The following is a 25834-nucleotide window of genomic DNA, read 5'->3' as shown; positions in this document are numbered from 1 at the left end:
CTTGCAAAGCTACGCTTCAAAGCAATTTACCTGTGTTTGTTTTTATGAAATAGCATCTTGACCATATCTTGTCTTATCAACATCGTCAAAAAGCCTGAAAATATTTGAAAATGTCATGAATAAATTTGAACTTTAAAAACAAGTTATCTCTGTGCCTAGCTTGTTTGTCTAACAAAGCATGTTTTCCGGTCAAACTGTCTCAATTATATAACTTTTGTAGGTTTACAAATTACTGGAATGGTGTTCACCAAAGATACGTGAACAAAGTCCAGAAGCTGGACATTCAGAATCAATCGTAAAGGTTATGCACATAGCAGGATTACGTCAAATTTCTGTTGACTGAGTGGAGGAGGATGGGTGGAGCTTTCATGTTTTATTTTTTTTGTTCTTTCTACATGATTTGGCTTTTAAAATGGGTACAAACAAGAACTCACTTTGAGTTTATCGGAAAGATCCAGCTGGTTCTGTTTGAATCTGCTCCGAGGTACTATGGGGAGCGTTGTGGAGCAGATCATCCTCTTTGGGCTTCTGCTGGCTTTGGCTGCTGCACAACCAACGAAGGTATAGTAACAACAGGACAGAGAAGCACGCTGCAAAACAGCAGGATGTATGGATTACCTGTTTAAATACTAATTGTTTCTGTAGAAATGTATCTGTGGGTCATGATCTCTGCCTTAGATAAACAACAACAACAGTTTAGGGAATGTTTTCTCTGTGGTTCGCGTTATTGTGATTGTATTTTTGCTTTGTTCTGTGTGCTCATAATTTATTTAGTTATCATTGCACTGAAATGTGTTATTGCTCGTGAAACCTTTAGTGTTGGAGGACATTGAACGCCGTCTGAAATTGTCCAGTTAAATTTATGAGTAAATGAGAAAGAAAGATGCAAATATATGGTACTTTATTTTGCAGTGTAAGTATTGATTCAATAATTCAATTCACAAAGTGATTACTCACAGACTGTGATAGAAACACAACATAAAAATATTTAGTATTTAGCTTAGTATCTGCTTAATTACCTGTTAATTTGTTTAAACTGTTAAATTTTACCCATTAATGCTTTGATTTATAATCAGTGCTTTTAAGTCCCAGGAATCTGAATTGTAATATTATTATTATTATTATTATTATTATTATTATTATTATTATTATTATTATTATTATTATGCTTTCTGGGTTCATGCAGGATGACTGGGACATTTACAGCTTTCACATCAACTCCACTGTCAGCGGTCGATATGCCACCACTGTCATCACCAGCCGTGTGGCCAACCGTATGAATCAGTCAAAAGAAATTACCTTCCATGTTCAGATTCCCAAGAATGCCTTCATCAGTAAATTCAGAATGTAAGTTAAGGGAATCTTAATAAGTCAACATCTAATGATGTATTTGTTTAACCATTGCTTCAATGTTAGACAAAACATTGTATGCAGGATTTTAGAGAGAAGTATGCAGAACATAAGCAAAGGCCCTTTTTTGTGCCTGCAGGATGATGGACGAGGAAGTGTTTGATGGAGTTGTGAAAACTAAGGAACGAGCTCAGCAGCAGTACACTCAGGCTGTGCTTCTTGGACAAAGTGCCGGGATTGTCAGGTATAAGATTGATTTACTTACAGGTCTGAATTAGATGCCATTTTTGTCTCTTCCAGTTTCCACAACTAAAAAAGTTAAATTAACTTCATGCGCTGATTATTTTGTACTAGTTCTGTAGGGAGAACCATGGAGGAATTTAAGACCTCTGTAACAGTAGCGGCCCACAAAAAGGTCACCTTTGAGCTCACCTACGAGGAGCTGCTGAAGCGAACCCACGGCAAATACGAGCTGCAGATCCACGCTCGCCCCATGCAGCCTGTCAAAGACTTCAAGGTTTGCTCATTATCCATTATAACTTTCCCTGATAACTGCTGTTTCTCTTGTATGGTCTTCTGTACTCTGTTTTATTTTCCAAACGTAGGTGGATGTGCACATTCATGAGAAAGCTGGGATCAGGATCATTAATGTGAAAGGAGGACTGAGCACCCTGGCTAATGCTATCACCAAAACACACGCAGACAAACAGGTACAGCTGGTTCTGGTGGTGTGTGTAAACACACCACTTTCTCTCCACAGTCTAGAAGTTTGGGAAAGTAAAACCATAAATACAAAGTGTCCCCTAAAACGCTTACTACAGAAGTACAACGTGACTTTTATGTCAACTCTACACACACCGACAAAAGTACAATCATGCAGTATCATGTATGTAAGCAAGAAAACTGTCAATATTTGATTTAGAAACTAAATCACAAGAAATTCAGTGTAAATCTAAAAATACCCGATATTCATAAGAATACATTTTGGCTTCTTTTTCATTAGGAAATACATGTTTTCAAACTGGAAGGATCAACTTTATTTCATCGCTTGAACTTATCGCTGTTGAACTCCAGACAGGGGTGGTGTCCTTCAACTATTAGACGGTTCTCTGTTTTATCATACCTGATCCTGAATTAGGTCACAAGCTCTGTTGAAATTGATTTAAAGCCGACGAGGCGTTTCTACACTGACTGGGGGCGATTTGAACGAGGGCCTCACCTAAACGTTGCAGGACGCTGACCTTCAAGAACTGAAGTGTGACACACTTCCAGCTGTAATAAAACCTCCAACAAAAAGATGGCAGCTTTTATAGCAAAAGAAAATCAGCTTTTGTGTGATTGTGGTTCAGTAATTATGATGCTCATTTCAGATGAACTGATAAATCAACAATTTAAATAAAACGTGGAAATGTAATTAAATTAAAATCATAATGTTTCAAGTGTGCAACATGGGGTTTATCAGTTTTTTTCCCCCAGGCGTGGGTGCACTTCTATCCAACTGTGGACCAACAGAAAACTTGTGAGAGGTGTGGAGAGCAAGGTTTGAATGGAGATCTGGTCATTGTTTATGACGTCAACCAAGACAACGGACTGGGAGAAATCAAGGTAAGATTTGATCCACAACATTATTTTTTATTGCATTTTACATCCAAAGCTATTCAGTATATAAACCAGCTTCTTATTCTTTTTTTCATCAAACATACTGCTTTGCTTTTCCAAACTTTTATTTACTTACGATTAGATTTTAGATGGATACTTCGTCCATCACTTTGCTCCATCTGATCTTCCCCGAATACCGAAAAATGTCGTCTTTGTTATTGACAAAAGTGGCTCAATGCGCGGCAGAAAAATGGAACAGGTAAAGTATTTATACATCTCTTCTTTTTTTATGTGATTTATCTCACACTTGAAGAAAAAGCTTCAGAAGTAAATCATATTTTGAATGCGTCTCTGTCACAGACCCGAACGGCTTTAATCCATATTTTAAATGACCTGGCAGAAGACGACTTCTTTGGTATCATCACTTTTAATCACGCCATATTTCACTGGAAAAGAGAACTTGTTCCAGCCACTGCTTCAAATGTGGAGAGAGCTAAAGAGTTTGCACAGAGTATTCATGACACCGGAGGTATGGCCTTTCAGTAAATATGAATAATGCAAGGCTCCACAGTTGTGCAGTTGGTAGCTCAACTGCTTTTCTGCAAAAATGTCCTGGGAAAAACCCCAGCCTGATGTGGATAGATGGATCCACTTAATGGGGTGATGGATGGATAATGTGACATTTTGCATGATGACGGCAGAGAAACATAATTTCTTCTTTCTCAGCTACAAACATCAATGACGCGCTGTTGGAAGGAGCTCGCATGCTGAATGCACAAAGCAGGGAAGGCTCGGCTTCCATCCTGATATTTCTCACCGACGGAGACCCAACAGCAGGTTAGACAAAAATAACACAAAGTAAAATAATTAGTTCTTCAAAAGCAGAATCTAAAGCAAAGCATTTCCAACGACCCCTTTAGAAAACAGAATTTGGCTATTTTTTTACTGAAAAATTGAAGTGATATTTTGAGGTTTTTGTGAATTACTTATGAGTTATAGACCATAAGCTAAGTATTGATGTTGGTGTATGGCTACTTTGTATTAATAATACTAATTTCTAAGTGGCGATTTATAGATCTGTTTTAATTGTTTTAGTTTTAGTTTTCCTAAAACTAAAACAATTAAAACTCAGTTCTAAAATGATCCCAGACTTAAATTTCCAAGTTCTTTTACATTTATATATATTTTTTTTACTGTAATTTGCATTTTCATCTTGCAGCTTGATCTATCATAACATTCTTTAACTTAATAGCATACAGTTTATAACATTACCCATGTCTATTCTCTGTCAAATAATACAATAGTCATTATTTCTTACAGTAATTTCCTTGTTGAGGTTTCTGAGAGTTCAGTTACTTTGTAATTATTATTACAAAATATTTTTACAAGGTTTTACATAGCTATTTTTTTTTGTTTTTAAGAATAAACAACAATAGATTAATACAGTCAGAATAATGATTAAAATCAGACCTTTTTTTTAAAAGTTTTGTTGGCTCTAGTGGCCTTTATTTGAAGGTAGTTTGACAGGAAGGAGGGTTATGAGGAAGGGGGAAGACATGCGGCAGATGTCACTAGGTTGGGACATGAACCTGTGACTAATGTCTCAATGCATGGGCCGCGCTTTGCCCCTGCGCCGCCACAGCACCCCAGAATCAGACCTTTTTTAACCTACCTTCAGATGCTAACTGCTGGTTTAGAAAATTTGAGCCTAACTTTTCCTGTTTTCTGTCCTTTCAGGAGAAACAAATTTTGAAAGAATACAGTCAAACGTCAGAGAAGCTGTTGCAGAAAAATTTCCACTCTACTGTCTTGGTTTCGGCTCTGATGTCAATTTTGAGTTTTTGGAGAAAATGTCTCTGCAGAATAATGGCGTGGCAAGACGGATTTATGAAGACTCTGATGCCGATTTGCAGCTCAAGGTATCCTCCTCCTTTTCACCACTTATCCTTAAACCAACTCATTTACCAAGTTTGTACATTTAAAATTCATTCTGTATTAATTTATTATTGTATGTTAACAGGGTTTCTATGAAGAAGTGGCCACTCCTTTGCTAATAGATATTACAATGACCTATGTGGGCGGATCCAATCTAACCCAAACAAATTTCAGTCAGTATTATAACGGTTCTGAGATCGTTGTGGCCGGTGAGATCACTGACAACAACGTAGAAACCTTCACTCCCCAAGTCGTGGCTTACTCAGTAAGGACCAATCCATAGCACACAACTACAGTGTCCTTCAAAGTTAAGTTGACCATTAATAAGTGGTATTTTTGACAGAGCAACAGAACAGTGACATTTTCTAACACGAGTGGTTCTACGGACCAGCCCAGGGAAACGGTGGCTGAAAACCTTCTGCAGAGGGTTTGGGCCTACCTCACAGTGAAACAGCTTCTGGACAGAGAGTGAGTGAGACATTTCTTCTATTCTGTCCTTGTTTTGGTAGTTTGTTATATATCGGTCTCAGGACTGTTAGAGAAGCTAGTGATAAAAACAAAAAAAATGAAAAAATTAATAAATGATGGTGAAATTGCAGCTGACTGAAATTGTGCAAAATGATCTACTTGTTTTAAATATAACACAGTTGCTTTAAGCATTGTCTATGAGACTAAGGAACTAGTATGAGGTACAAGTGGAGATGCTTTACAGGAAATTATTTGTATTTATTATTATTGATTGATGCTTCATAAATGCTGTAAATACATCCAGAACAGAAAATCTGTGGTTTTATTTCATGTGAAGGCAAAATGCCATTTAACTTGTAATACAAAATTAACTGATAAATGGTTAGATATTTCCTTTTACATTACCCGCACAGAGAATAAAAATTAGCTCCTATTATACTAATGTGTGAAAGAATACGCTTCAAATTTTCATATCATTTTTAAGCACAAACAGAAAATATTTTCAAAGGGAAAACATCTTATTTCAGTATAAGGAAATGTGTATATTTAAAAAAAATTTAAAAACACAAGAAAAACATTGTTGTGAGGACCTTTACTCTTTGTTACTCTGTTCAACCTTTATTGAACATTTTGTATAAAAGTGGCCTCTGATTTTTTTGCTGCACTTTATAATGTCACATTATGACAATATGCTGTGATACAGGCTGCTGTTATCTGGACCTGAGAAAGAGAAAGTGAGCAAAGAGGCGCTGGAGCTGTCCCTGAAGTACAGCTTTGTGACCCCACTCACATCCATGGTGGTCACCAAGCCTCAGGGGGAGGAATCCGTCCTCCACAAACCCAAAGAGGGGAAAACGCCACAGTTCACAGGTCGAGCATTGTGTCCGAATTGAAACAAGTCCAGTTCTTTTTCTGTTATTTGTTAGTTATCTTTTTATGTCTTTGCCAGATATTACATTTCAAACATAAATGTAGAAATAACTAATTTAACAAGTAAATATTTTTGTCTAAAATGTTGCACAGGTGGGATAAAACTATTTATGGTGGAGTCCTCAAGTGTATTTGTGCAATATAGTCCAGAAATGTATTGATTTTGAGGTCAGCCTATCTGGGGCCGGAGCAAGATTAGACGGACCCACATTCAAGCCACTTTGTATCCAGTGGAAAATTAATTGACATATTTATCTTGTAAAACTGATTATTGATACATTCTGTCTCCTTTTTATCATCCCACTTTCTCTCTTACTTTCCTCTTCTCTTCCCTTCCTGTCGCTCCTTTATCTTTGTGTTTTTTTCTTTAGAACAGGTTTTCAGTTATATTAATGACAAAAATTCTTTCAGTCCAGTATTACCATCCGACTGTGTCAGACCCACAGTGTTTTCCTCAGAACAGGTTTTTGATTATATTTCTTACACTGGTTTTCCAAATCAAAAGAATATTAAATAGTTTCTAATAGATATAAATGGAAATCATTTTAATATTCTTATCCATTTCTTTCACGGGAGCAATATTTTCTGCCAATTATTCTCCTAATCCTGGTAGGTTAAGTACAGTATGTGAATGTTGCATTGAAAGTAACAAAACACAGAAGTTTATTACCAGCAAAACCAGTGTTTCTCAACCTTTTTTGTGCCAGCGCCCCGCTAGCCTTTATCCAGGTCCCTCAACGTCCCCCACCAAAGAATTTGTAGGCTACTTTACACAACATGCCAGTTTAAACTTTGAACTATTTGCAAAAACGACTGAGGTCTGCTACATTAAAACATGGATAGAACTGTAACTACATTAATCATAGCTCTTCTTCTCTACAGTGTCAGTTTCTGGTGGTGCAGCTCTGTGCTGCCTTCAGGAAAATGGGACATCAGAGTATCATCTATAAAATTTCACCCACATGGCATTTATTGTACAAACCAGAGCTTTCAGTAGAAAAACAAAAGTTCCAGGTCCTTTTAATGCCATACAAATATGAGACAGAAACATGGATTATATCTTTATATAGACATGTCTATTGATTTATAGATTAATAGTTTTACTGGACAGAAATTACAAAGAACAAATCTGGTTCTTAGTCAAATCCTAATGAGTCAAATTGAAAGTGTCATGGAGTCATCAGCCTCATGACATTAACACTGACATGAAAAATAATATTGAAGAAATAAATACATCAAATCTAATTAAAAACATAAATAAGTAATCAGTTCTTTACTGTTATGGTCTGTAACATATATTTATTCTCAGTACTAGATGTGGTCTCAACAAACCCATGGCACTTCAACAATATTATTTTACCTTTTATCTGGAAATAGTGTCTTTTTATTCTTGCCATACAGTCCTCTGTTTTAATTATTTATCGAAAGGTCTTTCCATACCAGTTTATTCCTCTGTATTTACTTTAGTTTCTTAGTTTATTCTTGCATTTTGTTCTTCATTCGTTTCCATTTAGTTTCCTTTGATTAGTATTATCCTCTCTTGGTTTATTGCTATGTCCACTTTAGTTTCTTTACTGTTGTTAAATATATTTTATCATTTATTGACGCTCACCACCAGTAATCTTCACTCATCACCTGCTGCGCCGCCTAATCGTCATGTGTTTCACATCATGTGTTGATTTTTCACTGTTCAGCGTCGAATTCTCTGTTTTTATGCCATAATTCACATCTAGTTCGTCGCTCCGTTTTATGTCCCGCTACTCCTGTTTCAGAGTTTTGCGCAATAATTTTTTTAACCCCCTAAGGTGCAGGGCGGTCTTGAAACGTATCGATGGGGAAAAGGCAGACTGACATAAACCTTTTAAAACAACGAAAACAATTTCTTCATTCTGATTATTAAAATTTAAAAGTGCTGTGTTGTTCTATCACCCCCGTTTCATACCGGACCACTTACAGCGCCGGTGTTAACGCTATAAAATGGACGCTCTCTATCGTGGTATCACCCATGGAGGGATTTCTTTATTTAAATGGGTTCATTTTTCAGAGGGATACAAAGTGAAGGTATCGTGATTTTAGTAATTACATGTTTATAAGAGCGATTTTTTGTTGTCCTTCCATGGAAGCGGGCAGCCTTCAAACGGAAATAAAACACTTTTTAATATAAGTTGCTGCTTTGACATGATCACAGAACTTCCAAAACATATGTACAAAAATTCTCATTAAAACATTAAATATTTAAAAATCAGACACCAGACAAGTGAATCACAGCAACGTCATCAGCCGGTGTAACGCTGAACTGAAGCTACTAGCAAGAGAACGTAGCTGCGCCAAAAGCTAACAAACACTGAATAGGAGAGCTGCCATCGATACCGTTGCAGCCAAGCATGTTTTAATGTTACACAATACAGTTTTAGCAAGTTGCTCAAAGTCTAAACTGGTATTGTTGTGCATATAAGGTGTAAAGTTTACCTTCGACCAAATGCCTCCCAAAGGAATCCCAGTGCCTCCCTTTTGTAAAAATGTCCGCCAGCGCCCCCTGCCGTCCTCTGAACGCACCCCGGGGGGCGGTACCGCCCACATTGAGAACTGCTAAGCTAAAAGATCAAATGTATTTTAAAATCAGTCAAAATGTGATCCAAGAGTGGTAACACTTTATTTGAAGGGGGGTGAATAAGACTGTCATGACACTGTCATGAACATGAATAAGCCTTCATGAATATTTATGACTGTTGTCATAAAGCGTCATTCGGTAATTTATGACACTTTTAATACAAAGTTGACATTATTCAAAATGTCTTTGTTATGACAACTTGACATTAACCAAGAAATCATTACTGTTTAAACTTTACCTTGAATAACATAAAGTTACCTAATTTTTAAAGTGCAATCAGTAATACCTTTATAAGAAATTTATATCAGTAATGATTTGTTTCAGTGGAAAAACACTGAAAGACTGATTATTGCTTCATTCTGTCTCCTTTTTTCTCATCCCACTTTCTCTCTTACTTTCCTCTTCTCATCTTCCCTTCCTGTCGCTCCTTTATCTTTGTGTTTTCCTCTTTAGAACAGGTTTTCAGTTATGTTAATGACAAAAATTGTCCAAATCAAAAAATCATTAAATACTAATTATCTCTAGTAACTTTGCTTTATTCTAACACCATCTTCTTTTTCTTTAGGAGGAAGAGCTGGGGGCCTGTTGACCTCTTCTTCAGGTTTGTGGTTAAACACGACACATATTTAAGAATTGCTACAAGCAAAACCACAATGTTCTTACTGTTTACAAATAAAATAAATGTTGAAATCACTGAGAAATAGGCTGATTAGCTTCTGATCAATGACCAATTGATCAGAAGCTTATCAGCTTTGACGTTTCTCAGTCCAGTGCTGTCCTCTCAGCACTGGAAAACCCCCAGTGCTGCTGCTGTTGGACCTCAGTGCAGAGACTGCTGACCGTGACATGTTACTGAAGATCTAGTGTTCTCAGTATTCATTCTTTTTCTGTTCTTTTTGGTGACTATGGTACGATAGTTTCTAATGGATATAAATAAAAATCATTTTAATATTCTTATCCATTTCAGTCACAGGAGCTGCAGTATCTTCTTCCAGATTTTCTGCTGTTCCTGGTAGGTTAAGGACAATATGTAAATGTTGTGTTGGAAGTAACAAAACACAGAACTTTTAAACTTGATAAACACAAACTTTGTTGAAACAAATCAAACAAATTACATATCAAACATAAATGTAAAATGACCTAATTAATGTGTAAATATTTTTGCTTATATTTCTAACACTGGTTTTCCAAATCATAACATTATTAAATACTAATTATTTCTAAGAACTTTGCTTTGTTGTAATACCATCTTTATTTTCTTTAGCAAGAAGAGCTGGGTCCCTTTCTGGAGGTTTGTGGTTAAACACGACACATACTGTATTTAAGAATTGTTGCAAGCAAAACCACAATGTTGGTACTGCTTACAAATAAAATCAGTGTTGAAACTACTGAGAAATATTAAGATTGAAGAGGAGATTTTACTGAAATTATCATCAGGCATTTATTATCCTGTCCTGAAATGACTGTTGGAAAGGTAAAATCATCTAGGATTAGATGTTCAACAAGATTCTTTCAGAAGTCACATTGTAGAAGCTTAAACGACGAACACAACCAGAACTAACTGGAGCAGGTGTTGATAACCTAGAACTACTTTTCTAGGACAATCTGAAAACATTGTTAATGGAGAATTACAAGCCAATCTCCAACTTTCCATTCATCAGCAAATGATTGAAAAAGCTATTTAGTTTCTGAACAGTGGCCAACTTTGACCTCTTTCAGTCCAGTATTACCCTCTGACTGTGTCAGACCCACAGTGTTTTCCTCAGAACAGGTTTTCGATTATATTTCTTACACTGGTTTTCCAAATCAAAAGAATATTAAATAGTTTCTAATAGATGTAAATGGAAATCATTTAAATATTCTTATCCATTTCTTCCACAGGAGCAATATTTCTTGCCAGTTATTCTCCTAATCCTGGTATTTTAAGTACAGCATGTGAATGTTGTGTTGAAAGTAACAAAACACAGAAGTTTATTACCAGCTAAAAGATCAATTTTATGTTAAAATCAGCCAAAATGTGATAAAGAGTTTAAACATTATTTGAACAACTGGAAATGACCCCATTTACTTTATTTAAATTTATATAGTCAGCTTCCCCGTTTTTGGTAACTATTTATTTGAAGGGGGGTGAATAAGACTCATGACATTGTCATAAACATGACATAACTCCTGTCATGAACATGAATAAACCTTCATGAATATTTATGACTGTTGTCATAAAGTGTCATTCGGTAAATTATGACACTTTTAATACAAAGTTGACATTATTGAAAAGGTCTTTGTTATGACAACTTGACATTAACCAAGAAATCATTACTGTTTAAACTTTACCTTTAATAACATAAAGTTATTAATCAGTGCACTCTAATCAGTATTACTGATTAGAGTGCAATCAGTAATACTTTTTTAACAAATGTATATCAGTAATGATTTCGGCCATTAGGCAGTCTCCAATTCAATCCATTTTGTATCTAGTAGAAAATTAATGAACATATTTATCTATTAAAACTGATTATTGCTGCATTCTGACTCCTTTTTTCTCATCCCACTTTCTCTCTTACTTTCCTCTTCTCATCTTCCCTTCCTGTTGCTCCTTTATCTTTGTGTTTTCCTCTTTAGAACAGGTTTTCAGTTATATTAATGACAAAAATTTTCCAAATCAAAAAATCATTAAATACTAATTATCTCTAGTAACTTTGCTTTATTCTAACACCATCTTCTTTTTCTTTAGGAGGAAGAGCTGGGGCCCTGTTAATGACCTCTTCTTCAGGTAAGTACAATATGTAAATGTTGTGTTGGAAGTAACAAAACACAGAACTTTTAAACTTGATAAACACAAACTTTGTTGAAACAAATCAAACAAATTACATATCAAACATAAATGTAAAATGACCTAATTAATGTGTAAATATTTTTGCTTATATTTCTAACACTGGTTTTCCAAATCATAACATTATTAAATACTAATTATTTCTAAGAACTTTGCTTTATTGTAATACCATCTTTATTTTCTTTAGCAAGAAGAGCTGGGTCCCTTTCTGGAGGTTTGTGGTTAAACACGACACATACTGTATTTAAGAATTGTTGCAAGCAAAACCACAATGTTGGTACTGCTTACAAATAAAATCAGTGTTGAAACTACTGAGAAATATTAAGATTGAAGAGGAGATTTTACTGAAATTATCATCAGGCATTTATTATCCTGTCCTGAAATGACTGTTGGAAAGGTAAAATCATCTAGGATTAGATGTTCAACAAGATTCTTTCAGAAGTCACATTGTAGAAGCTTAAACGACGAACACAACCAGAACTAACTGGAGCAGGTGTTGATAACCTAGAACTACTTTTCTAGGACAATCTGAAAACATTGTTAATGGAGAATTACAAGCCAATCTCCAACTTTCCATTCATCAGGAAATGATTGAAAAAGCTATTTAGTTTCTGAACAGTGGCCAGCCAACTTTGACCTCTTTCAGTCCAGTATTACCCTCTGACTGTGTCAGACCCACAGTGTTTTCCTCAGAACAGGTTTTCGATTATATTTCTTACACTGGTTTTCCAAATCAAAAGAATATTAAATAGTTTCTAATAGATGTAAATGGAAATCATTTAAATATTCTTATCCATTTCTTTCACAGGAGCAATATTTCTTGCCAGTTATTCTCCTAATCCTGGTATTTTAAGTACAGCATGTGAATGTTGTGTTGAAAGTAACAAAACACAGAAGTTTATTACCAGCTAAAAGATCAATTTTATGTTAAAATCAGCCAAAATGTGATAAAGAGTTTAAACATTATTTGAACAACTGGAAATGATCCCATTTACTTTATTTAAATGTATATAGTCAGCTTCCCCGTTTTTGGTAACTATTTATTTGAAGGGGGGTGAATAAGACTCATGACATTGTCATAAACATGACATAACTCCTGTCATGAACATGAATAAACCTTCATGAATATTTATGACTGTTGTCATAAAGTGTCATTCGGTAAATTATGACACTTTTAATACAAAGTTGACATTATTGAAAAGGTCTTTGTTATGACAACTTGACATTAACCAAGAAATCATTACTGTTTAAACTTTACCTTTAATAACATAAAGTTACCTATTTTTTAGAGTGCAATCAGTAATACTTTTTTAACAAATGTATATCAGTAATGATTTTGGCCATTAGGCAGTCTCCAATTCAATCCATTTTGTATCTAGTAGAAAATTAATGAACATATTTATCTATTAAAACTGATTATTGCTGCATTCTGACTCCTTTTTTCTCATCCCACTTTCTCTCTTACTTTCCTCTTCTCATCTTCCCTTCCTGTTGCTCCTTTATCTTTGTGTTTTCCTCTTTAGAACAGGTTTTCAGTTATATTAATGACAAAAATTTTCCAAATCAAAAAATCATTAAATACTAATTATCTCTAGTAACTTTGCTTTATTCTAACACCATCTTCTTTTTCTTTAGGAGGAAGAGCTGGGGCCCTGTTAATGACCTCTTCTTCAGGTAAGTACAATATGTAAATGTTGTGTTGGAAGTAACAAAACACAGAACTTTTAAACTTGATAAACACAAACTTTGTTGAAACAAATCAAACAAATTACATATCAAACATAAATGTAAAATGACCTAATTAATGTGTAAATATTTTTGCTTATATTTCTAACACTGGTTTTCCAAATCATAACATTATTAAATACTAATTATTTCTAAGAACTTTGCTTTATTGTAATACCATCTTTATTTTCTTTAGCAAGAAGAGCTGGGTCCCTTTCTGGAGGTTTGTGGTTAAACACGACACATACTGTATTTAAGAATTGTTGCAAGCAAAACCACAATGTTGGTACTGCTTACAAATAAAATCAGTGTTGAAACTACTGAGAAATATTAAGATTGAAGAGGAGATTTTACTGAAATTATCATCAGGCATTTATTATCCTGTCCTGAAATGACTGTTGGAAAGGTAAAATCATCTAGGATTAGATGTTCAACAAGATTCTTTCAGAAGTCACATTGTAGAAGCTTAAATGACGAACACAACCAGAACTAACTGGAGCAGGTGTTTCAGGTGATCAATTGTAAACACATCAGTAGTATTGTTCGTTAGGGGTTATCTGATAGCACAATTTTTTTTTTTTACCTGCAAGAGTCGTCTACAGTTGAAGGAGGGACCGGGTCGGTTGGCATGCTTTTTTGTCTGTCGGCCATATTGAATTTAACAGAAATAATTATTTGCATTTGCAGCTGATGGCCAGTAGTTGTTAGTGCATTTTATGATGCATTAGTGTCCACTTCAGTGGTCTGTGTGCATTTATGACATAAAAATCCACAGGAAGCAAAAGTAGATGGCTTTTAGAAAGCTGTCCACTGAAGTGACCACTATGCATGAAAAGGTTAATGAGTAAATATTTGGTAACACTTTATTTGAAGGGGGGTGAATAAGACTGTCATGACACTGTCATAGACATGACATAACACCTGTCATGTACATGAATAAGCCTTCATGAATATTCATGACTATTGTCATAAAGCGTCATTCGGTAAATTATGACACTTTTAATACAAAGTTGACATTATTGAAAATGTCTTTATGACAACTTGACATTAACCAATAAATTTTACTGTTTAAACTTTACCTTTAATAACATAAAGTTACCTAATTATTAAAGTGCAATCAGTAAAACTTTTATAACAAATTTATATCAGTAATGATTTCTTGGTTAATGTCAATTTGTCATAAGACATTTTGAATAATGTCAACTTTGTATTCAAAGTGTCATAACTTACCAAATGACGCTTTATGACAACAGTCATAAATATTCACAAAGGTGTCATGACAGTCTTATTCACCCCCTTCAAATAAAGTGTTACCAAATATTTTTGTCTAAGATATTTTACAGTTAGAATAAAACTATGTATCATTAATTCTTCATGTGAATTTGCGCAACACAGTCCAAAAATCACATTATTGGCTTTCAGGTCAGCTGATAGCCTAACTGGGGCAAGATCCTCTTAAATGGACCCCCATTCATGCCACTTTGTATCCAGTGGAGATACAAAGTGACATGAATGTAAAAAATAATTGATGTGATTAAGTTAGTTTTCTCACTTTCCAGGTAGCGTTGTCTTCTAAATGCAATAGGTTATCAACAACAAGCAGAAAAACACAGTCGCATAAACATTTAAAATAGATCAGCTTGACATGGTAAAGACCTGATGTATTATTTTATATTATGTCCAGATAAGTAAACTCTAGATCAAGAGATGTCCCTCCACCGAGAGCATATTTTGTAACATGCAAAAAAATTGTCATTTTTTCTTTTAACACTGTTTTTCTTCCTTTAACAAAAGGTGCTGCTGTTCCTAACATTCAATCCCTTCCTTCTGCTGGCTCTGGTATGATCCTATCAAGCACACAAGCCCTAAGCTAAACACAAATAAATGTTTTTAAACGTTTGGACATAAAATCAATAGGGTTTATACTGAGGTACTTTCTTTTCATTCCAATTCTTAAAGCTACAGTATGTAACATTTATAAATAAATACATGTTTTTTCCATATTTGTTAAAGCTTTCACTATGACAGTATGGTATAAGACAGATAATCTGTGAAAAAAATCTAACTTGTCTGCCTTCTCCCAGTGTTCCCAGTACTAACTGCGGTAATATGTAGCTCGGTCAGAAAAAACAACCAGTCATAGACAGGAGGAGTGTCTTAGCGCTGTCAGTCACTCTCATGTGTGCACCACTCACAGCCTCCGCCTGGATCTCTGCGATGCTACAGCATCCAATCAAAAATCTTGTTTTAGGTCAGTTAGAATTAAGCAATGTATTTCTATTTGCTGAATGCCAGAAATATTGGATTTACTTCAGTTTAATTTTCCAAATATTCTATGAAGCACGCACAAAATTAGTTAGAATGTGGCCAAATGGCAGCAAAGTCAATAATGCTTTGCTCTTAGTACCAGAGAAAATCTGAGTAGAGCTAAATTAGTGTGAATGCAAAGCAATCTACAAACCTGATTGAGCCACACCAATAGCTCAACCCCAATGGGCCAAAATTTCACCAAACTATTGTGAGAAGCTTCTTGATGGATACCCAAACAATTGTCCCAAGTCATATAGTTTAAAAGACAATTGTACCAAATGCCAAGAAAATGTGTTCAATCTTTTGAATTTGAAGAAAGTTATGAACATTTCTCCCAAATAATATTTTATTACTTTGGCTTTCAACAAATAGAAATCTTTCTCCTTTTGGATTTTCCCTTCAGGGTCATCCGTCTCCATCTAACCCTGTTTTCATCGTCTTTTCTCATACCAGCTACCTTAATGTCTTCTTACACTCCATCCATAACCCTCCTCTGGCCTCTTGACCACCAGCTTGGCATTTCCCTCCTCAGCATCTTTCTATCGTTAAACTCACTACCCCTTTCTGTGCATGTCCAAACCATCTCAGGCTGGATTCTCTGACTTTATCTCCTATACATCTGACATGAACTGTCCCTCTGTTTTATTCATTCCTGATCTTATCCAGCCTTGTTAACCCCAAAGAAAACTTAATCCGTGCTACCTTTCTCTGTCTCTTGTCTCTTTGTCATTGAAACTGTCTCTAAACCAAAGAACATTCCTGGTCTCACCACCATCTTGTAAACCTTTTCTTTCATTCTCAACTCTTTTTATCACACATCACCTCTATCGCGTTTCTCTATCCACTGCAACCTGCTTGGATAAGTTTCATCACTTTTCCACTCTTGCCATTGCTCTGGACTATTGACCATAACTGCTGCTTTCTCTACATCAGGGGTGTCAAACTCAATTTCACTGAGGGCCACTTAAGCATATTGGCCTCCCTCAACGGGCCACATTGACGGTACAAATCAGGAGCTCCCAGGTCCAGTCCTCCAGGCTGCAACTTTTAGATGCATCCCTGCTAAAACACCCCAGACAAAAGGTTGACTTCCCTCATTGGCAGCAACTCAGTTCTATAGAGGCTTATAATGAGTCAATGATCCAGGTGTGTGAAAGAAGGAACACATCTAAAGTTGCAGATGGTAGCTCTGGAAAACTAGACTTGGGCAGCCCTAGCATAAATGTAAGAAAATCAGTGGTGGGAAGTAACGAAGTACAAGGACTTCGTTACTGTACTTAAGTACAATTTTAGTGTATCTGTACTTAAGTAGATTTAATAATGGGTACTTTCTACTTTTACTCCACTACATTTTACAGTAAGTATCTGTACTTTCTACTTCACTACATTTCTACAAAACTGTCGCGTTACTCGTTACATCCAAGTCGCATTGCTCTTTTTGTCCGTTAAAATGTGAAGTTCAGGGACTTAAGATGGTGCCGTAAAATCCAAGCAATAACGTGACTTAGTGTCTGTTATTGGGTCTATTGTCACCCATCGCCTCCACCTTTACTCGCACGCAGAGCACCAGACATGCGCAGTGGTTTCCTCTGAGCGGAAGGAGGTATTTGTCTAATCATCAGTAATATGATAGCGCTGCATAAATCATAAAATATGGCGACATGTAAAATCAGCAGCGCTTCGCTTTCACAGATGGTGGGGACTTCGTCCAACTTTTAGCGTCACTTGGATGGAAAGCTTAAAGAAAGCTGGGGGGTGCCACATAAGATGACATGGTGGGTCACATGTGGCTCGCGGGTCTTGAGTTTGACACATGTTTTCTACATCTAAAAAAACACAATGCAGCTCCTCCCCCTTATCTGTTCTTCTCTATCAACATCCTCAAAGCAAAGACAGCATCTGTAGTGATATTTATTGGGATGAAACCAGATGCTCACTTCTGACCCCAACATCTCTTTCCCACAACTTCATTGAATGACCCATTAATGTTATTCCTCTGTAGTTGCTGTAATTTTGTTCATCTCTATTATTCTTGAGAATTGGCATCAGCACACTTCTCTTCCACTCTTCTGGCATTTTCTTTTTTCAAGAAATAAAAATAATGTTGGTAATCCTAACTGACTTAAAATAGGATGGGTGAAATCTGGTTTAACATCAGACAATGAGAATAAGATGTTTTCTGTTTTCAACTGGTTTCTATTATTATATTATTATTCATTTGACTGTATTATGTACATTTTAGTGCTTTATAATGGTTTTAATTTAATTTGTGTTTGTGTAAAGCAGTACACTTAACATTATTTTAGATTTTGTTTTATAAAACTCTATAGATCCACAAGGACTGTGTTTTATTTTTGACATATTTATTTCTATGATAGGTTTTGGAGTTTCTGGTCGTCTTGGTCCTCCAGGTCCTCCTGATTCTCCTGGTTTTGCTCCTCCAGTTTATCCCGGTTCTCCTGGTCATCCTGGTTTCGCTCCTCCAGTTTATCCCGGTTCTCCTGGTCATCCTGGTTTCGCTCCTCCAGTTTATCCCGGTTCTCCTGGTCATCCTGGTTTGACTCCTCCAGTTTATCCCGGTTCTCCTGGTCATCCTGGTTTCACTCCTCCAGTTTATCCCGGTTCTCCTGGTCATCCTGGTTTGACTCCTCCAGTTTATCCCGGTTCTCCTGGTCATCCTGGTTTCGCTGCTCCAGGTCATCCTGGTTCTCCAGGTCATCCTGGTTTCACTGATCCAGGTCATCCTGGTTCTCCAGGTCATCCTGGTTTCGCTAATCCAGGTCATCCTGGTTCTCCTGGTCATCCTGGTTTCGCTGATCCAGGTCATCCTGGTTCTCCTGGTCATCCTGGTTTCGCTGCTCCAGGTCATCCTGGTTCTCCAGGTCATCCTGGTTCTCCAGGTCATCCTGGTTCTCCTGGTCATCCTGGTTTTCCAGCTGAACCTTGTTTGGTTCCTTCAAGGTCTCCTGGTTCTGATCCTCCTGGTGGGTATGATATGAATATCATGAAGTAAAAAAAAAATTCAGTTATAATCGACATATAGAATGTCTTTAGTAGTTTCCAGCTAAAACAAAGATAAAATCATGACAGAAAATACAAGAAAACCAAAATCCCGACATGTGGAAGAAAAACAGGAAAACATTTTGCTTCCAACTCTTTGATTGTGATCATCACCAAGTCTTTAGGTTCCTTGGAAAAGAAAAACATCAATTTCTGATGATCGTACTGAAAAAAGTTAAACATTTATTCAGTGTAAACTTGTAGATGTCATGATTTGCGGTTGTGAATGGTGAGGAAGACGCAGGTGAGCAAAGGACGACATGTTGAAGTGAAGATTTAATGATAAATGTCCACAAGAAATGATACACGGACGCAACATTGGTGAACAACAAGGAGAACAGACATAAACATTTATTTTAGACATGAGACGAACATATGACGATGACCCGACAAGGTACAAAGACAACAGGTGGGTTTAAATACACAGGGAGGGTAATCAGGGAACTAGACACAGCTGGGATCAATCAACAGGGAGGACAGGACATCACAGAGACTGACAGGGGAACAGGACACAGATAAAACAAAAAATAAATACACAGAACCCAACATAGACTCTTTCAAATCAAGATCCATCCATCCAATTTCTTACACCCTTGTTCCTAATCGGGTCTCCAATCAAGATTCCTTCCATATTTGGATTATTGTAGTTTATTTAGTTCAATTTGCAATTAATGTTTGTTTTTTTTACATTGGTTTTGTAGGAAAAGTTGAGATTTCTGGTTTTCCTAGTTTTATGCATGTCCCATAAATCAGCTCTGTTTTAAACATCAAACATAATGTTCTACTGTTTACTGATAAACTGATCATTTTCTTGAAAGAAAAGTCTACCAATCAGACTGAATATGCCAAAAAAGGCAAATGATACTTTTCTTGTGTTGCAAGTTTTTTTTTCTTTTTTTCGCATTTTTACTGAATTTTTGTTACATGCACAGATAAGTGAAATATTTCATTTTCACACTTCTGCTGTGCCAGTATTTCACTTTGTAAGAACTTGATCAATGCACTGTGCACAAAATGACAACATTTAAATTATGACATGAAGGAACGTTTCTGTTATTATTTCCAAAGAACAAATTGCTCCAAAACACCTTGTCATTTTGATGTAGATAACGGCATTCAGCATAGAGAAATTGTTAAAAACAAACTTGTAGTCAGTTGTCAAAAAATAAAAAAGCATGTAGAAATAGTTTATGTCTAAGCTTGAGTGTGAATATACTGAAATTACCTTTCAACTTTTTTGTTAAACTTCCACTACGTGTAAGATGTCATAAACCTAAGTGAGAATGTGGTAGAGCAACAGAAAATGCAACACAAGTGTGAAGTAAAAGAAAATAAATAAAAATAAATTGGCCAGGAAGAAGATTGTGGAGGGTTTGGTTATAACACAATGTCTAAAGTTTGAGCTATTTAGCCAAGAAGAATTGGCAAAGAATCCATTCTAGATGTGCAAATCTACTAGAAACATATACTCAGGTATCCAGGAAAAGCATCAACTCAGACAGGGCTGAATACGAAGGAGCGTCACAATTTCAGATTCAAATTTTCTTTCAACTCACAGTCATGTATGACACTGTGGGAAAATATCACATCAGATCACAAAACACCTTGAGGATTGTGGTTGTAATATTTTTATTCAATGTCGTCTCTGTCTCCCCATCAGCACCTATCAGTCATCGGTTTCTGTTTAAGACTGAGAATCAGTCTGTTCCCGTTTGCTTTGACGTGTCTGGATCTCATGTTCTTAAACTTCTTCATCATCTCAGCAAGGGTAAGTAGTGTCATTCATTTTTTCCATCATACAGTTGAAGAATTGGTCCTCAAACTGATTTTAATCTTTAACTGTCTCTGAGGTTTGAATTTTCATTCTGTCGCTGGTTTTGTGACGTGGTGTTATTTTTCTCAAATCAGGCATATACATAAATGGCGCGCTTAATCCAGTGGCAAATGGGGGCTTCAGAAAAATTCTCATCCATGTTCAAAGTGGCCATTTTATTGACATCAACCCCGAGGGAATCTGGGTCATGCAGGGAGCGTCTATGACCCAGATCACTGGACAGAATCCTATCCAAGCTGGAAGGTGACCATGAATTTTTCTTATTTTAAAAATTTACAAGTTTAAATGTTTTCAAAACCACAACTTATGGTGTCCTTGAAATCAGCACAGCATTGTTTACGACTGACCCTGCTCTTATTATAGGCATGTCTGGTTTTTGCCAAAAAACTCAACAATTGAATACTGTATTTCAGCTTATTATGTATATATTTTTATTACAAAGCTGTTTATTTTCATTAGCCCAGATTGGTCCAATTTACTGGTTATTAGCTGAAGCATTGGAACTTAATTTGGTGAAGAGGCTTAACTAAGACCCTAAAAAGTTTATTATAATACAGGATGTAGCTGCAAATGTCTCAGTCAAAAGGAAATCCTAAAAAGGAAATCCTATAAAATGAGGTGAGAGAGGATGAAAAGTGAGCAGGGCGAATAATAAGAATAATACTGCAGGATGAGATTAGTGAAGGATGTCGCTGGTTTTTTAAGATGATTTGTTTGGAGCCAGGGAGGAGAGAGCAGTCAGTGTTGGACGATGAAGTAAACAGCCAAGCATTGGAGGGTGGAGGATTAGAGGAAATGAGGAGAGGGACTTTTGCACGAGGAGGTTTTGATTGACAAGCTCACAGGTGTCATAAGGAGAAGGAGCCAGGAAGTAACTGAAGACGTAACGTCAGCCCAGATTACAAGGCTAATATGAGGCTAGGAGGAACACCAAGACACTCTACGAAGAGACACAGCTGGCTAAACACCACTTCGGTCTCATTCAGGTGCTGAAAGACTGGCAGCCGGCTCCTCTTAGAAGCAGCTGTGTGAGCGATCACTGCTCAGCCCTGCCACACAAACACGACACATGCAGCCAGATCCCTGACATTCGGCTAATAAATAATTCCTCCGCAGAATTATTTAATATATACAAAGATATTAAGATCCCAGCAGTTAAAAACAATTTTACATTTCATGTCTCTCTGAACGAACTTTTTGTTTTTGTCATGGATAAGAATCTTGCTTGCAGCTTTCTAAGATCATTTTAATTAATTTATCTACATTGTTCTCAACTATCAATTTAAAGCAATAAAGTTTTTATTGGTGGGATTTAAAAATAAGATAAAGTGCAGGAGATTAAGATCCCTGATCAAACTAAACTATGAATGAACTCCTGTTGATATACATAAAACTTACATAACCACATTTTCATACCAGACAATATAAAAGCATTCTTTCATTGGTTGTAATATTTCATATAGGTTATATGAAAAGCTTGTATGCCTTGGGTTTCATCCCCACGTTGACTGAGGCAGAACTGTCTTGGGTTTGAAGGTGTAGGAAGGAAAAGAGATGGTTGTGATTTTGTTTTTCTCCTCTTCCAGTCTAACAGTGACCCCTCGAGGTCAAGAGACAGATGTTTTGGCAGAAGACTTGCACATCGTCATCTTACTTCATCAGAGGGACGGCAACAAATTCCTTTGGCCTGTTTTAAAGAAGAGACCATCTGGCAGCGACATTGATGGGATTCTAGGTGAGTATGGTTATCCTTCTGTGTCAAATACAGATTTTTCTTTTAATTTTTTTTTTTCAGCAGTTAATTGCATAAATGTTCCCTGCCATTTGGTTCTTTGAAATTGCAGTCCTGCAAAATGTTTCATGATGCTTAAAGTGCCAAAGTTTTGACAATCATGTGTTGTTTTTTGTTCTGGCTTTTGTAGTTTCAACACCAGCTAATTATACAGTGGAATCACAACCGTCCCTAACATTACTGAAGATCCCAGGCAGATTTGATAATGCAGTGTTTATGTAAGTTTTTTTTTGTATTTTTTAAATTAATTTATTAGAGCAACAATCAGACTGTGTTTAAACTCCTGTTTTATTTTTCAGTGTATCTGCCACTGACTACAGTTTGACGCCTCCTGTGACTGTGCCGTGCTGGTTCACCACGAATCCCCTTATCCTAGGAAAACCTCTGTATTTTTATGTTGTATAACTGTTCAATGGCTGAATTCAATTCAAATCAGCTTATTTTATAAAATAATGTAGAAAATCATTTTAGAAATAATCAAGGTATGAAGTAAAAAGTGCCAAAAACATTACAATCTGCTTTCTTTATTGGTCAGACAGTGCAGTGAAGAATAGTGAACACATTTTTGTTTTTATCTACCCCATAAAAGACAAAAAGAAATGTAAACATTAACAACTCTCAAAACAATTATTTAATGTAAAGGTTGATGGCGTCTATTGACAATCCAACAGTGTAAGTTGTTCTTTGATAGTTTGATGCCCAGTAATTATGTCTCAGTCTCTTATTTTGAAGTATGACTGTTGAAAGAATCGACTAAGTTTTTACTAATTGGCAGTAAACATGTTTCATTCATTTATTTGAAATGATCTGTGAAGAGAAACTAAACACACAGAGAAAAGATACAAGGATTTGTTGGCACTGTGAGATAAAGTGCCTGGCTAACAATGAAGATGCTAAAATTAGCTTCTGTTTGAAAGGTTCTTGAAGTTCTTAAAGGCTGTTTCTTTACAAGTCTTTAATTGATATAAGGCCTTGATAAGTCAGAACATAAAAACAGTTCACGATTGAAGCCACTTTTGTCGTGTGATCTATGGTTATGTTGATATTATTTGGGCATCACAACCACTTGATAATTTGATGAGCATGACATCTGCTTTATTAAATCTGAAAAAAAAAAAATTGCCTGAGTTTAAGTCATTTTTAACACACTTTGTTCATATTTGGTGAAACAAAAGAAATATGATGTTATGGAAATTTCATTATCAAAGAATAAGAATCTGTTTCAATAAGTAGAGAAAGATTAATATTTGTCTTTAAGTTTCTTTATTCGAAGGCAAAAGTGTTCGAGGACCCTTCTCGCTGAGCGCAGTCAGTAGAAGAGCCCTGAGCAACACACATCACATCGTTATACAGTCCCAGCAAGGAAAGGACCCACCCAAAGTCTGATCTGATCTCTGCTGCCAGATGGACCACAAACACAATCCTGACCCCGACCTCTTGAACTATCCCTCACCTCTTGGAGGAGATGATTTTATGGCAGGAAAGAGAGCAGATAAGGATTTCAGGAGAAACTTCTAATTCTTCTTTGTCAGTTAGTCATGGTTCAGGTCAAACAAGGTACAAATTACATTCCACACATCAGTCCTTTAAGACAACTATCAGATCAGGCATTTTACCCAAGATGTCTTCAGGTCTCTTCTGCTATCACAGTTGTGGAAACAACTAAGCATTATCTGCAAACTTATTTAATGGACAAACACATCTTGAAGAAAAGCAAAAACACAGCAGATATAATCTGTAAATAAATGAGAAAAAGTATCAACAGTTACATCAAAAATGAAATAAGACTGAAAACTAAATGTTCTATTACAAAGGTTATTCTTAATTTTCAGTCTCGTCTTTTTTCAACTATCCATTCACATCTACTCAAGTAAAACAGATACTCAACTAAACTAATGACGAATCAAAACCCTGACCTGACAATGAAATGGAGAAACTAAAATAATGGCTGATTAGAGCTTTTAACATTCATCCACTTTTTTCCTCTGGAACAAAGGATACAATTTATTAATAATTTATTATTTGGGCTGAAAAAATGGTTATATATAAGAAAAATGTCAAATTGTGAAGTCAATGTGAAACCAAAGCATACGCATTTTTAACATTGTTTCTTCTGTCTCGTCTTTACCTGCTCCTCCTGTAGGTGGCAGCATGGCTCTGTTTATACATCACAGTCGGTGTTGACTGACTATTTAAGCATCACAGTATATAATGCTTTTATAGAAGAATTATATAATTCTATAAAAGTATATATATAGTGCAGAGAAAATGACTAGATATTACTATATGCAATATATTTTATGACATTATCGCAATAATCTATTTTGTCAAATAATTAGGGATTGAAGAACAACACAGAACATTAAATAACTAAAGAGATTGAGCACAAACATTCAGAGTCATGTTGGCTGTTTGTTTTTATGTAGAATTGTATTTTCTGATTTTACTAATTGTTCTGTTTTTTTCCCATGTTTACAAACCACTAATCTTTATTGATCACTGATTAATGTAGAGTCCTTTGCTAAAAACAGCGCAGACTCAACGACCGGTATCCTGCAACTTTTAGATGTTTGTCTGCTTCAACACACCTGGCTCCGACATTAAGCTCATTAGAAGAGCTCTTGATTGTTTCCTACCGAAGCAGTTTCACAGTTTAATTCACGCGTGTAGGACAAGAGACGACACACTTTGAGAACTGCAGTTTGAGACCACTGCTTTCATTTGTGGCCTTATAGATGCTTTTTTGTTTTTAAGACCTCTATTTTTAACATGATGTCTGTCCATGTGTAGCTCTTTATTCTTACATTCCTCACTGTCATTATTAAACTTCTTCACCGTCCCAGCAGGGATCAACACTGAGCATCTTTCTGTCATTAAAAAATAAACCTTTTTTTCCTCATCGGTCAACAGAGTTCCATCCTTTTTGCCTCTTTGATGGCCATGTTTGAGTTTTGCATATTCATTCCCAGATTTGTGAATTTGAACTTTGACTTTTATTTGGTCCTTTGGTGCTAGAGGTTTTAGTCAGCAGTGAACTGGATTTAGTAACAGTCAGTGGTTTAAAAGGATTGCCGCCCGCGCTATAACAAACTACTAACATGTTTAGATCGTCACACAGAGGACAGATTATGACCCAGCATCCATTCACTGCCTGGAGGCAACCAGTTTGACTTTGCTAACTACTGTGCAGGATCCTCATGTGAAGCTTTGTTTAGTCAATCAGTCATGGCACTCAGAAGACACGTGAACAACAAGCATTCCTTAACACAAAAACAACCCTGAGCAGCAGCTCCAACTACACAACATGATAGAGAAGCAACAAGTGTAATACCTGAAAGGTCTTCATTTAAAAATATCTATTGATTCAGTTTTAACTCTTCTGAAAATCCA

At 36.0% G+C, this 25834-nt stretch overlaps 1 protein-coding gene across 3 annotated transcripts; it reads left to right on the top strand.

Annotated features, from left to right (window-relative positions):
- The first annotated feature begins 92 nt into the window (after positions 1 to 92).
- Positions 93 to 23471, top strand: LOC103465112 (inter-alpha-trypsin inhibitor heavy chain H3-like). Of its 3 annotated transcripts, none has more exons than XM_081607138.1 (28): positions 93 to 561; positions 1187 to 1347; positions 1490 to 1594; positions 1705 to 1867; positions 1956 to 2060; positions 2827 to 2955; positions 3092 to 3208; positions 3310 to 3478; positions 3676 to 3786; positions 4687 to 4868; positions 4970 to 5149; positions 5228 to 5352; positions 6056 to 6222; positions 9459 to 9494; positions 9861 to 9905; positions 10158 to 10184; positions 11625 to 11663; positions 11911 to 11937; positions 13359 to 13397; positions 13645 to 13671; positions 15243 to 15287; positions 18137 to 18472; positions 18659 to 18742; positions 20479 to 20586; positions 20727 to 20895; positions 22239 to 22387; positions 22575 to 22662; positions 22744 to 23471. In XM_081607138.1, exons 1-28 carry the CDS (start codon positions 490 to 492, stop codon positions 22847 to 22849), a joined length of 3111 nt encoding a protein of 1036 aa, XP_081463264.1. In that variant the 5' UTR covers positions 93 to 489; the 3' UTR covers positions 22850 to 23471. The 3 variants fall into 3 exon arrangements, with proteins under 3 accessions (XP_081463264.1, XP_081463263.1, XP_081463262.1); XM_081607137.1 differs by having other exon boundaries at positions 18539 to 18742; XM_081607136.1 differs by having other exon boundaries at positions 18137 to 18742.
- Positions 23472 to 25834: the final 2363 nt, after the last annotated feature.

The sequence above is a fragment of the Poecilia reticulata genome, chromosome 5, assembly GCF_904066995.2.
Source record: "Poecilia reticulata chromosome 5, P_reticulata-male-v2, whole genome shotgun sequence".
Taxonomy (NCBI): Eukaryota; Metazoa; Chordata; class Actinopteri; order Cyprinodontiformes; family Poeciliidae; genus Poecilia; species Poecilia reticulata.
This window is presented reverse-complemented; position numbering and strand designations above follow the sequence as displayed.

Excerpts from the sequence above, each read along its gene's own strand:
- LOC103465112 (XM_081607136.1), top strand. The coding sequence starts at position 490 with ATGGGGAGCGTTGTGGAGCAGATCATCCTCTTTGGGCTTCTGCTGGCT. Across the intron at positions 3,479-3,675 it reads GAGTATTCATGACACCGGAG|CTACAAACATCAATGACGCG; the intron begins GTATGGCCTTTC and ends CTTCTTTCTCAG. Across the intron at positions 9,495-9,860 it reads CCTGTTGACCTCTTCTTCAG|TCACAGGAGCTGCAGTATCT; the intron begins GTTTGTGGTTAA and ends TATCCATTTCAG.